A 13,621-nucleotide genomic window follows, 5' to 3' on the forward strand; every position below is an offset into this window, starting at 1 on the left:
TGTTGTACGTGCAGACGGCTCACGGCTCCGTGGTGGACGGTACTGAGCCACAGCCTCGCTGCCAGGCACGTCCCCGGACCGCCAGGACACCGTGGAGAATCGGGACCGACCCACTCTGGTTCTGGGAGGAGAGTTTAACTGCGGCTGTTTACAATCCTGTCAGTTTAACTTCTGACCGAAACTGAGGGACGGAAGAAGAAGAAGAAGAAGAAGAAGAAGAAGAAGGAAAAGAGCGAGGCGACTGGAAACCATCTTTCAAAATAAAGTGATAAAGGTGTGTCTGGCTCCGGATATAAGGTTGGTTGTTTATTTAATACGTGCATGTGACAGCAGGTGACCAAAATGAAGTTTTGCGCATAATCTCATCGCAGCTGGTTGTGGGAGATTGATTGCACTTTGTCCCAGCAGCAGCAGGAACTCTGTGTATCCCACTCGTGTTTGCATTCCTCTCCACCATCCAGCTGTTACTGTTAAAATCTGCAAACACAATAGCTCTTTGTTAGTGATTGGTGCTCACAGATGCAGGATAATATATATTTAATGGGCTAAATTGCTTTTGCATGCTGATACTCCCCATGTATTGCTTAAGTCACCATTATTTAAGTAAACATTTGAGTTGATCATGTTGTATCATGCATGATATGATGAGGGTGTCACAGTGCAGACACTACACACATATGGCACAAGATGTACAGCTGTGCAGCCATGATGCAGGGTTGTTGTGAGCTAACATGGCTGCCACAGATAACTCCAAACTATCTTTACCAGAACCAGGATGTATTGCCAAGTAGGTTTTGCCTTGTTGTTGGTTTTGTGGCTCTGCTTCCTGGTGTCCACTCACCCTCCTGTCTCCTCCAGCAGACACCATGGAGGAGGACCTGATGTTCAGCATGGAGGAGGAGGAGGAGGGCAGCGCCAGGAGACCCCCTGCCCAACGCAGCGCCCCCAGTCAGAGGGCCTCCTCCCTCAGCGACGCCAACGGCAGCGACGATGACGACGACAACCACTTCATCTGCCCCATCCTGGACGACTCCGCCAAAGAAATCTGTCACTACCTGAAGAATCTCGTCTACACCCGGCAGCTGTCAAACTCTCTCCCTAAGAGCAACTTTGTGTTTAAGGTGAGCATTTCACAACACGATGTGAGGTGCATAATCTTTCCAGAGAAGTGAAAATGATCAGAAGATGTTGAAATCAAGCGTTGGAGGAGTGTTAAGTCATGCTTCAAAACAATTTGAATTTAGTGTGAACCCTCGAGCATCATCACAGTTCTGCAATTTTCTGTTAGAACAGCACTTTGCCTAATAAGGAGAGCTGATCCGTGCACGGCTGCACACACACACCAGTGTGTGTGCTGCTTGTATGTATATCTGTGAAGTGGAGAGCTGGTCAGCCACCTCTTAACTGTACTTTCTGTAAAGAACAGGAAGTACCAGAGGCTGGTTTTCACTCGCATGTAAACACGTCTCTCACTGCTCTCGCAGACACATGAGGACTTGATGCAGTGCAGAGCCACTGTGCTCCAGCCAACTGCTGGATTCAGTGTCCTTTTTTTTAGTTTATGAGTAGTGTTGCTGTTTATTCATCCTATTCATGTTATGTAAATGATATATTTTCTTCTGTTTGTTGATGAAAAGCCGTCCGTTTTCTTCACCTCTCTGCATAGAATGAAACAGAAACGGAGGCAGAACCTCGGTCGTACAAGGTTTTGTCTCAGAGCGCACGGGTACGTTGCAGATCAAATTATATCTTCCTCCTCTCCCTCTTCACCAGTGACCATCCACGCCTCCCTTCTCTCCCCCTCACTCTGTAATTTACTGTACTTTTCCTCCACTGTTTTTGTTTTTTACTCCTCTTCTCATTTCCCATAACTCTCCTTTACAACTGAGCCTAATCAATGCATCCTCCCCTCCTTCAGACTGTTTTCCTGCACTTGATTTAATGAAATGTTATGTTGTTATTTTACAAAACTATACTGGAAAAATGTCAGATTTTTTATGGAGCAAATGTGCACATTTTTCATTGTCATTTTGGTTTCAGAAAGCTAATTTTTATTATAGCTATTATAGCTATATATGCTGCTCTAAAATTTGTTTTAGAGAATGAATAGTCCCAGAAAGAATTTGTAGCCATGGCCGTGCATTTCAGTGCCGTACCATACTTTACTATTAAAGCATTAAAAGTTCAATATGTAAGAATTTTGGTTGAAAACATGAAAAAAAATTAATACAGTTATCTACAGAATGTGATAACGGCAGCTAGTTAGTCACATTCAGCGATTATTCTTGTGATATGATATCCTCTATTTGAGTATGAATTCGACAGGTGGCGATTTCTTACATATTGCACCTTTAAGTCTTGTGACTAGGCTGTGATATTTGTTTCTGCAGCGAGGAGCTGCACACTCCCGCAGACGAGGTCTGACGTGAATGTGTCGCCTGCTCCTCCTCACAAACAGACGCGACACCTTACCAGTTTAAAACACGACCTTTCGTATTGCTCTTCATGTAAATAAACCCGTATCTAAAAATAAACATGTCCAGAACGGCTGCAGTACAGTGAGCAGTAGAGTACGCTGGCGACGTGCTGCTGGACGGCTCAGGGTTTGGGTTACTGGAGCGGGTGTGGATTACCAGAGACGCTTGATTGATGGTTTCTTCGAAGAAAGTTATTTTTTTAAAATGGCAGAACATCACATGGTGGTCACGTGGATTTTGAGATGGCAGGATAGTATACAAGTTATTATAGAGCAGGAAATCTTGTAGTGATTTCGTCCTGTTTGAAGATTTTTGTTTATTTCTTTCTTTCCTTAACTTTCCTTTCTTCTTTATTTGCATGCTGTTAGAGGAAGCTGCATGATATATCTGATAAATTGCCTCCAGTGATGTCATTAAGTGGCTAAGTTGCATTGAGGGGAAATTAAGCGCCAGGTATTGAAAAGGAAGAAGAATGCGTGGAATAAAAAAGGCGTGATTATTTGTTTTTAAACTGTCCGTAATGAGTCCAACAGTGTTGGAGTACAATGCTAGACCAGAGGACTGCTTTTCAAAGCATGCCGCCTACATTCCCCACAATGCAATGTAGCTGCTGAGTGGAGCTCTGGAGTCACAATAGGCTTTACTACTTTTTCCACATATTCCCATATTCCCAAGACCTGCAAACACACTTCAATATGTAAAATTGGAGGATTTACCTTTTAAATGGGAATACTTTGATCTATAAGGGGAAGCTGTTCAATGATTTAATTTAATTTAAATTGAATTGGCTCAATTCGTGACTATATCGTAGCACAAGAAAGGCTTGAAATTGCCTTTTATTGGATTCCATGTTTCTTGTATTGAATGGCTTCCTCTCCTTCTAACTGTTCTAGCGAACCTGAGATGGGAAACTGACTCATCTTTTCTTCTCCGTAAAAACAAATACTGGCAGCTAATAAGTTGTGTTTGTTCACTTGGACAGGACGCATGGAAACATGCAATTGAGAAGGCCAAAGCCATGCCCGACCCCTGGGCACAGTTTCACCTGGAGGAAATCAAGACTGAACCCTGCATTCGTTACAGGTATGAATAACTCTGTGTGGCTGTGAATCAACATTTGTAATGGACCTTTATCATGGCACTTGGACTTTTCAAAGCAGGAAAAGCACAGTAAAAGACGGATCTGTTTATCAAAGGCTCAGGTTCGTCAAGTGGAAGTGACTTTTGCCTTTTCTGCTTCTGCTCTCTGTGTCGTTGCCTGTTTTTGCACAAGGGCGGGGCTGTGCTCTACACACAAACAGTGAACTCCTGCATTAAGGGCTTATTGCCCCGCCCTAAATAGCCTATAAAGTTAATTTTGCAAGCTTGTTTGCATACAGGTGCAGCAGATGACTCTGTAGCTGCAGTCAGTGGGTCTGTCAGAGCTCTTCCCACTGATAATAGCTGCCTGCTCTGGCTGAAATTGATTTTGACGAGAGCAGTGAGACAGAAACAAAACAGTAAAACATTGACTAGACCAGCTTTAAAGTTTTTGTAAAGTATTTTTCAACGCTGACAGATTCACACATTGATATTAGCCTGCGTCAGTCTTGACCTATCACTTGAACGGCAGCGTGTTTCACAGTTGGCATGTATCTCGGTCAGTAGTGCTAATATTATCTGTTGATCAACATCGCTGCCCCTCCTCTTGGTACATGAGGCATTGACGTCCTTTGGCCCCAAGAGTTTTTTTTATCTTGTAATGTAGGTGGGACCCTTGAGATATTGTAGCCAAAATAACGGTTACATAACATACAGTACCACCTCTTGCAGAGTGTTCAGACATGGACAGCGTTGTATCAAGGCGGTGAGGACAAACAGCTGAGTGGGTGTGGACTAAAAAGCAGCAGGAAAAGGGATTCCTTTGTATGTGTGTGCTTTAGGTCTGTTACATAACATACAGGGCCGGGACTACAGAGGGAGAAGGGATTGTCAGGAGCTGGGATTTGCCCTGGTGTTCTCTTTTCATGTGCTAATTTTACCCACACGAAACCTCACTCTCCCTTCCCTCTCTTAAGCCCCCCTGTCGTACGAACTTGATGGAAGGAATGTCACGGTACACCGTGTTCCCGGGCTGGAACGGTTTGTTGGCAGAAAGGATTGATGATTGGATTTTAGAGCGCTGATCTTCAAGTGCAGGCAGAAAGCTTAGTGTGAAGTTTTGAGTTTCACATGTGTAGTCTTTCTGCTGCACCGACAGTTCATGCAGTATTCATTAACCCAGGACACACCCTCCTGCCAAGCCAAACAGACACACTGACCCAGACACACATTGTGTACACATGCATCTTTATCATCATATCAACAGCGCAAGTTCTTCCCTCAATACAGTCGTCTAAATCCAGATCAGTCATTAAGTAAACGGGTGCAGCTCTTCTTTGGAAAGAGGGCACGGACAACCTTTCCTTGTTGTTTTTCTGTAGAGAGGAAACTCTATACTTAATGTGCCGCCATGATAAGAACTCCAGACGAACTCCCTCACAAAGGGCAAAGAGTAACTGGGCTAACGTGATTGAGGCTTTTAGTAACTGACTCACAGGAGACAAAAGAGTCCTGGCGGCAGGCTCAGTGTTGCAGACCAGCCAGCGCGAGTGATTTGTAATGTAACAGGTGGAAAACAAAAACAAGTGTCATTTTCTACCCACAGAGCAGCAGGGTCACAGGGTCGCCTTGTGACATTAGATAGACCCACGCATGTGTTATATATTTAGTTGAGTTGTGTTTCCAACAACGTTCCAACCCAGAGAAATGCACATTTACTTGGAGTAACAATGTGTTTGATTAGGTTGCTGGCGCTCTTTCCGGGTTGGAAAGTCGTTGAACGAGACTAAACTTAAATAAAACCTCAAAAACTACCTTGTGTGTGAACTTGTGTGTCTGAGCCACAGTGGTAATGGTGTATTAACTACAAGCAAAGCAATTGATTGCTGGATTGTTGTGTTTTTGCGCCTTACTCATGCAGTGTTTATTCACTGCAAACGGCCAGATTACTTTACTACATTAGCCGTGAGCTAACGTTAGCCAGCAACGTTACAAAAGGAGAGTTTGTGTGTCTGTCTGCAGATCGCTGCTGCAATCAGGCTGATAAATGGGGGTGAGGATAAATCCACTTTTTCAGTCTTAAAAGTTAAAAAGTAATTTCTGAGCTCTCCTCCCGTCAGTAAACAACACTCTAGTCGGCGCTTAGCAGCTGAGCAGTGGCTCCTTCCACAAAACACTCTGCAGATGTTTGTTTTGTTTTGATATGGAGCCCCTAGTGGCGGACATTGGCTTCAAATAAAGATTATCTTGATTATCGATTCATCTTTTGATTTTTTTTTTCTTCAATGTATGTTATAGTCATAAAAAGTCAATGAAAAACAATTTTAAAAAATGGGATCTTGCAAATCCATCTGCCTCACAAGGTAGCCAAAATATTTGAGCACCTGACTACCTTCTCTAGAGGCTAAAAACTCACCCCTAGGTGGAATTGGACGTATTTGAGTGTTCATCAAAGTTTGACTTAATTCACTGTCCCTCCTCGCAGGTACAATGCCATCACAGGACAGTGGGCTCAGGACCAGGTCCACATCAAGATGGCTGCCCAGGTATAAATGCTCTCTAGTATTTAAAAAACACACGTACTAGAGAGTTTCTTATCTCTAATTTGTCCCTCCTGCCTGGTTTCTCACAGCCGTTTGGGAGAGGGGCCATGAGGGAATGCTTCAGAACGTAAGTTGACCCACTTCTCTCCATTAATCAGTTCCCATCCAGAAGGTTATTGCCCTTGTGCTTTAGTAACCGCTATCCTCATCGTGGTCTCAGTGTAAACAAAGCAAAGGGGTCTTATAAGTCAAAATTCCTTACATTACTTCCTTGACTCTGGAGGATAGTTGCTCCGTAATCTTAGAGCCAAAGATGGTGCTGAGGACATCAAGTCTTCCACGATCTTTCATTGAGTCCCTGGATGTTTACGTTTTTAAGCATGTTGTGTCCGTTGTAGTTTTGGCCTCTGCGTGGCATCGCAGAATGAAAGAGAAAAGGGACAATAGTTTAATTGTGAATGTTTAATCCTCAGCTATGTGGGAAACGTAAAAGAGAGGCATCCATCAACCCTCACCTCAGCTGTTTGCTATTTGGAGTATCCCACAGAAAAAACACTGACAAAACCCAGAGCATGAAAACAACCCCTCCCCCCTCCAGACTCTACAAGCCCAAACAAGTTGGGAACATAAGTGTAACTCGTATTTCCTTCCCTTCCAGGAAGAAATTGTCGAATTTCTCACACAGCAGCAACTGGAAGTCGGCGTCCAATTATGTGGCCAAGCGTTACATGGAGCCGGTGGACAGAAGTGTTTACTTGGAGGACGTCAAGCTGCAAATGGAGGCCAAACTTTGGGGAGAGGAGTACAGCCGCCACCGACCTCCCAAACCGGTACAGGAGAAACATTCACAGCCCACTGACTTGTTAATGAGACAGGCTGGTATTGACAAAATCAGTAATAATCCCCAAAAGGGAAAATATCTCAATGTTAGATTTATGGCTTATTATCATCGATCATTGGACTCGATCGGGTGTGTTCGAGGCCTGCATAATTGAGACTGAACAGTTGGGTGTTTCCATAACTCATTATTTTTCAGCATAAAAAGCTGTAATTGCATAATTATCAGGGGACTGTAGGCAGTAATATTGTTTATCTCTGTCTTGTCCTCAGGTGGACATCATGCAGATGTGTGTGGTGGAGATGATGGACAGACCAGGTAAACCTCTCTTCCACCTGGAACATTACATTGAGGGCAAGTACATCAAATACAACTCCAACTCCGGCTTTGTGAGGGACGACAACATCCGCCTCACTCCACAGGTGAGTGGCATTGCCTTTTTCGTAAGAATACATGTTCAGCTAATAATCGCTTGATAATCTTCAACCTTTTTGTGTCCGTCAGGCCTTCAGTCACTTTTCTTTTGAGCGCTCGGGCCACCAGCTGATCGTGGTGGACATCCAAGGAGTGGGAGATCTCTACACCGACCCTCAGATCCACACGGAGAAGGGGACTGACTTCGGAGACGGAAATCTAGGTACAGTTCGCTTTGTTGGTGGGAAACTGCTGCTAGCATGTGACGTTTGGTTCGTGATGATTTAACATCTTCTATCTTCAGGTGTGCGAGGCATGGCGCTGTTCTTCCACTCCCACCTGTGTAACAAGATCTGCAAGAGTATGGGCCTGACGCCTTTTGACCTCTCCCCTGCAGAGAAGTCTCAGCTGGACTGCACCAACAAACTGCTCGTAATTTTAACTTTTTAAAAATAATAATAAAGAAAATGTCAGTTCTGTTGCAGTTTCCTCATGAGAGGTTCGTCTATATGTATTTCAGAAGTCAGCCCAGACGGTGCTGAGAGGCTGCGAGGAGCCCTGCGGTTCTCCTCGTGTCCGGACTATATCAGGAAGCCGGGCCCCTCCGCTGTTGTCCCGCCTGTCTGAGACGTCCTCTGCAGACGAGAGCATGAGCGACGTGGACTCGGTTCCCTGCTCCCCTCTCATCTTCCCCTGCTCCCCGCTAGGTGCGCCTGGATCTATGGGCAAGTCCCCTATGGGTACGTTACACTTTTATGCGTGTGCAGTACTCAGTTTATTTGTTTTAGTTAAGCTGATGTATGCCTTCTGCATTTTACAGGCTTGTCTTTTACTGGGATGTACGAACATGAACGACTCCACAATAACAACACGGGTGAACACAAGGTAAGCAACGACTCCACAAACCACAGAAAAATGACTCTGTGTCACATTGAGCCTATAAAAGTGGTCCATGTCGAGTCCCAAGAGCTCAGAGTTTTCTCAGAGTTGTTGTTTTTTGTCACTTGTGTATATTACCAAACTTGTGTAACACGAAGCATGAGCCAGTCAGTAGAGTGGGTCTGATGAAGCCCATCTGAGAGACAGATACAGAATCAGCAACACAATACAGAAATGTGTCATCCACGTACAGATGGGCACGACCGTTTTCTACGGATGACGCAATATTATTGAGATAAATAGTAAATAGAACTGGACCCAGAATTGAACCCTGTGGGACACCTTTCACTGCCGTTATAAACTCAGAGTGGTCATTTCCCAGTTTAGCAGATTGTTGGCTCTCAGAGAGTTAGTTACATTCCCTATGATCAAATCCATTTATGACTCAGCCCGGATTAAAATGGTTCCACTAAAGACGAACAGAAAACGCAGGCTGATTCGCTTGATAGCACCAAAGAATCCTGAACCGAACTGGTCAAGAACCGGAGCTAATTTGGTGAAAAAGAGTCAATCTTAATTGAGTCATCAACAGCACATGAGTCACAACACTGATTGTTTCTGTCTGTAGGAATCTGATAGCGGCGGGGACAGCGGCTACCCCAGCGAGAGGAGGAGTGAAGGCGACCCGAATGACCAAGTGGATGGGGTAAAGATTTCCATTTGACTCAAGTTTGACTTAATTTTTAATGTTTTTGTTTTTTAGCAGTCTGTCAAAAAGACCTAGAGGAAATGGTTAATCAGTGAATTACATGCACATACTCCTCAGATAAACTACCGTGACGTTTACCAAGTACACTTGTTAAGTTGCAAAATATATGTTATAGCTCGTTTGGATAATGTATCTGTTGGCATTTTATCTCAAACATAAACACATCCATTATGAACTATTTTTAACATCGTCTTCTCTCTGTAGCTGTTAGTCTGTTAACATTTCCTCTTTGACTGTCACGTCTCCTGACTGTAGGTTTAATAATGCATGTTGTATCATCACGTAGGCCCATCATCGCTACAAAAGACAATATTCTGAGTCGGATGACGACAGTGTCAGACGGGTAAACAAACAGAGACAACCGTGTGTAAACGTCACAATCACCATCACTGCAGTCAAATAACCCTCCTCTAATTCTCCTCATCTCTTCCCACCAATCAAAGCCCTTCCTCACCTTCCTTCTAATTCAGCTCCTCCTCCTCCTCTTTGTGTCCCCCTAACTAGAGGAAGATGGTTGCTCCTCCAAGAGTCTCTGCCAGCTTAAATTCATTCAATCCAGACAACGAATGGGTGATTATTCAGCGTGGAGGCTTGTAAGGCCGGGCAGTGCTGTGCAGCTTTATCGCTACAAAGCTTTGTCGAGCATGATTCTCAGGGTCGGATTCAAGCGTCTGATCACACAAGCTGCTGCTGAACTGTTTCCACTTCCACTCGTCCTTTTATTTTCAGTCGAGTGGATGAAAACAGTCAAAATGCAAAGAAGTTATAAATTGACATTTGGAACTGAAACGCCATCTACCTCTGTTTCACCAGCTCCGCCATCTTGCTAATGATTCTCGCTGTGTGTGTGTGTGTGTGTGCTCCTGTTTGTTGCTTTACATGAATTTGCATTCACCGAGCTGCTAACAGGGATGTCCTCCTCCAGCTCTTCTGGACGGGTACACCCCTGAGAGTGTGATTTGTCAACTTGCACTTGATCTTACCTTTGCCATATGATTTGCTTCCTGATTATTTCGGATGGTAACGTTCTTCCTTTCAGTCGTTCCTCCTTCTTGTGTCGTAATTCTGTTTTTCTTCTCAGCTGACGGAGGAGAAGTGGGACTTGTACCATTCGTCTCGCGCTCACATCCACCGTCCTTCCTGCGTGGCCACTGAGGTGGAGCGACTCAGCAGTCTGCTGCAGAAGAAGATCGGCCAGTCAGTCCTCGGAAAGGTAAAGAGCGACGGGCAGCAGCTGATCAGAGGGCGAACACCTCTAGTCATTTAAGACTTTATGATTTTGACTTCTTGTCGACACCGCGTGGTCCAGAATCAGTCGAACTTCTGAATGTGTTTCCTACTTTGGCTGCTGAGACTCTAACCTGTCTTGTTACATTTGATCTACACACCTGTTGCTACAGAAAGCTGGTTTTACAAGGTGAGTTTCATATGTTGAATGTATCCTACATCTCCTCCCTGCTGCCCAGGTCCACCTGGCGATGGTGCGGTACCACGAAGCGGGCCGTTTCTGCGAGAAGGACGAGCAGTGGGATCAGGACTCGGCCATGTTCCACCTGGAGAGAGCTGCGCTGTGCGGAGAGCTGGAGGCCATCGTGGCCCTGGGACAGTGCTTACTGCAGCTGCCTCATCACATCCTGCCAGACATGGAGCTGGATGTAGATAACACACACTTTATTCAGCATTTTCTCTTCAGCTGAGTTCGTTTTTGTACGGATGTGTTCTAACAGATCTGTATTGTTGCAGGATAGCGCAGGAAACCGTATGAAAGGTTTTAAGCTCCTGCTGCAGGCTGCGGAGGCTGGTGACAGATCTTCCATGATCATCGTGGCCAGAGCTTTTGATACTGGGGTCGATCTGTCAGCTGACAGGTCAGTGAAGCTGTGAACAGTTGAGGTCTTACCATGATAAATCAGCCCTGTAGAGAGATTTCTTCCAACTTTTCTCACAGGAAGCAAAACTGTACTACTTATAGCGCTCAAGGGTTTGTGCGTTGTTCATTTCTCATCCAGAAAGCAGGACTGGGGGGAAGCCATTCACTGGTACGACACCGTGTTGAACATGATGGACTATGACGAGGGGGGAGAGTTCGACGGCACGCAGGACGAGCCTCGCTACCTGCTGCTGGCCAGAGAGGCAGAGATGTACCAAGAGGGAGGCTTCAACCTCAAGGCAGACCCTCAGAGAGCAGGTCAGACTCACATCTCGTTAAGAAACTAAGGTCTTTATTGCATCACAGATGAGACACAATTATTTATTTAATGAAAAACAATCAAACATTCACACAAGGTAATCATGAATGATAAGGTCCCCATGCATACATAAAGAATAAATAAATCGTGGTCACCTCATCTCCCTGTTGTTCATAGTATTCCACACATGAGAATCACCTTTATTTATCGGGGATACAAAACAAGTCGTAGTTTCAGCCAAGGTGACAGGCTTAGGATACGGTATAACTGGAGGGTGTGAGCTCCCCCTTGTGGCAGTTCAAGATAAATCAGGAAATCCAATGTATTACTGTATGTGAGGGAGCCAGACAGCTTTTTCAAGTAATTCAAGATCAATTCACTGTTGGTTTTGGTCTTTATTCAGAATTTATTGACACTAATACAAATGCAGAACATCCCTAACCTTATTCTAACTGTATTTATTGTCATTAAAATCCTTTCATTAAAGCAGATAATTGTCTCACCTCTCATACCATCCCTCCCCGCAGGTGATCTGTTTACAGAAGCAGCAGAAGCTGCCATGGCGGCCATGAAAGGTCGACTGGCGAACAAGTACTACATGAAAGCTGAAGAAGCCTGGGCGCTCATGGAGGAGTAACTGGATGCACATTTTTTTGTCAAAAACAGACCACGGCGGGTTAATGTGACTGATAGCTGAGCTGATTTTGACACAACTTGATGGGTTACCGTTTACATATTTTTTTTTATTGCAAAATTTTATGCCAAGGATGTTGAGTGTGTGTATGTGTAGGCTTACAAGTCCCTGTTTCCGTTCTTCTTTTCCCGTTTGTCATCCCCGACTCCTCTTCCCTGTAATGTCCCGTCTCAGGTTAACTTTAAGCTAAGTGATTGTATGAAGAGAGTCCGAAGAATCAAAATAAAGAAAATGGTTTACTTACTTTGCCCTAACAATAACACACTTAATGTTGGAAGTTTGTATGTGAAGATGCTTGGAGTTTAAAACTGTAAAATAAAGTTTGCATTGCTTTTTCACTGTTCCTGCCTGGTTTTTTTTTCTCCTGTAGACGAGAGCTAAAAGTCTGTAACTGAGCTGACAGACGTTAACATCAAGATGTATTGAATAATACTTCCTGGTGACTCACTTTGATTAATAGAAAAAATTAAGCTACTCATAATGACCCTGGAGCCCTCAGTGTCAACTCACTATACCAGAACTCTTATTTTGAAAATTTTGTAGACTGTTACTCATGACACAATAACATAACTGCTATTTTTTTAATCTCCATTTTATTTTGCAAGTAGATTTGTTTGTCCTATTGAAATATGAATGTTTGGTTCTGAACTTGCACTTAACTCTCTGCTATACTGTCTCTCCATGGATCACAGTCATTACAACATTCTGATTTACCGGACCTTATACGCAATATCATGGATATAATCTTTCAGATTAAATAGTTGAATTTAAATTGACCATTTAGACCTGATGCACTCTAGGTTTGATGTTTTAAATACATAGCATATGCCACTTTTCATACATATATCTACAGTGGTGGAAAAAAGTTTTCGGACGCCCTTAAAATTTTACACAATCTCAAATATTATCATGAAATATTTGTGGATCTGAATGATGTGATCTGATAAAATCTTTTTTGTGTTTCAAAAGGTGTGGCTGCATTAGACCGACAAAAAATAAATATAAATGATTTTTTTTGTTTATTGTTTACAAGAAAAACTAACAAAACTAAATTCTTGACAGTTTCAATATGTCAGTTCTCAACATTGTTGGTATCAAAGTCAACAAATAACAGAGAATGTGTTAAAACTGAACAAAAAATAAATAAACCATCACAACATCAAATTAATATTTATGCAGTGCTGTAAAAAGTACCTAAAAGTCATAAATTGAGTAAAAGTAAAGATATTTATTAGAAGTGGAAGTCACCCATATGAATAGTCTTAAAGCATCTGACATTAAATGAATTTAAGTATCAAAAGTACAAGTAAAAGTAAACTGTATACTATGCTTAATTAAATATCAGCTTGGCCAGTTATTGTTTCCAATATTCAGCATTTTTCTGATTAGACCAGATGGCCGTTAAAATAAATACATTTAAGAATGCACAACTTTGGCTTTGATGCAGCATGTAATCTGCAAAGTAACCATAACTCAGGTTATCAAATAAATGTAGTGGAGTACAAAGTACAAATATGGCAATGTCATATTTGGGCTTGAAGGATATTATCCAATGGTTTCCCATAGTGTAGCACAAGGTAGCGTGGCCGAGCGGTCTAAGGCGCTGGATTAAGGCTCCAGTCTCTTCGGGGGCGTGGGTTCGAATCCCACCGCTGCCAATATCTTTTCTTTAGATGGCAAAAACACGTTTTCACCAATTCATGAATGAATCTGTGAGCGCATGAAGCTCCGCTGTGAC

At 43.3% G+C, this 13,621-nt stretch overlaps 1 protein-coding gene across 3 annotated transcripts; it reads left to right on the forward strand.

Moving 5' to 3' along the window:
- On the forward strand, positions 1–12,226 carry eef2k (eukaryotic elongation factor 2 kinase). Of its 3 annotated transcripts, none has more exons than XM_084343314.1 (19): positions 1–297; positions 859–1,121; positions 1,667–1,726; positions 3,460–3,560; positions 6,043–6,103; positions 6,190–6,227; positions 6,759–6,930; positions 7,211–7,360; positions 7,443–7,575; positions 7,657–7,784; positions 7,873–8,092; positions 8,173–8,237; positions 8,860–8,937; positions 9,287–9,343; positions 10,082–10,213; positions 10,467–10,655; positions 10,744–10,868; positions 11,010–11,188; positions 11,717–12,226. In XM_084343314.1, the coding sequence occupies exons 2-19, from the start codon at positions 867–869 to the stop codon at positions 11,824–11,826; spliced, it is 2,253 nt and encodes a 750-aa protein (XP_084199440.1). In that variant the 5' UTR covers positions 1–297; positions 859–866; the 3' UTR covers positions 11,827–12,226. The 3 variants fall into 3 exon arrangements, with proteins under 3 accessions (XP_084199440.1, XP_084199439.1, XP_084199441.1); XM_084343313.1 differs by lacking the exon at positions 9,287–9,343 and adding an exon at positions 9,505–9,570 and having other exon boundaries at positions 2–297; XM_084343315.1 differs by lacking the exon at positions 9,287–9,343 and having other exon boundaries at positions 2–297.
- The last annotated feature ends 1,395 nt before the right edge of the window (positions 12,227–13,621 follow it).

This window comes from Pagrus pagrus (assembly GCF_965226575.1).
Source record: "Pagrus pagrus genome assembly, chromosome: 21".
NCBI classification, from domain to species: Eukaryota; Metazoa; Chordata; class Actinopteri; order Spariformes; family Sparidae; genus Pagrus; species Pagrus pagrus.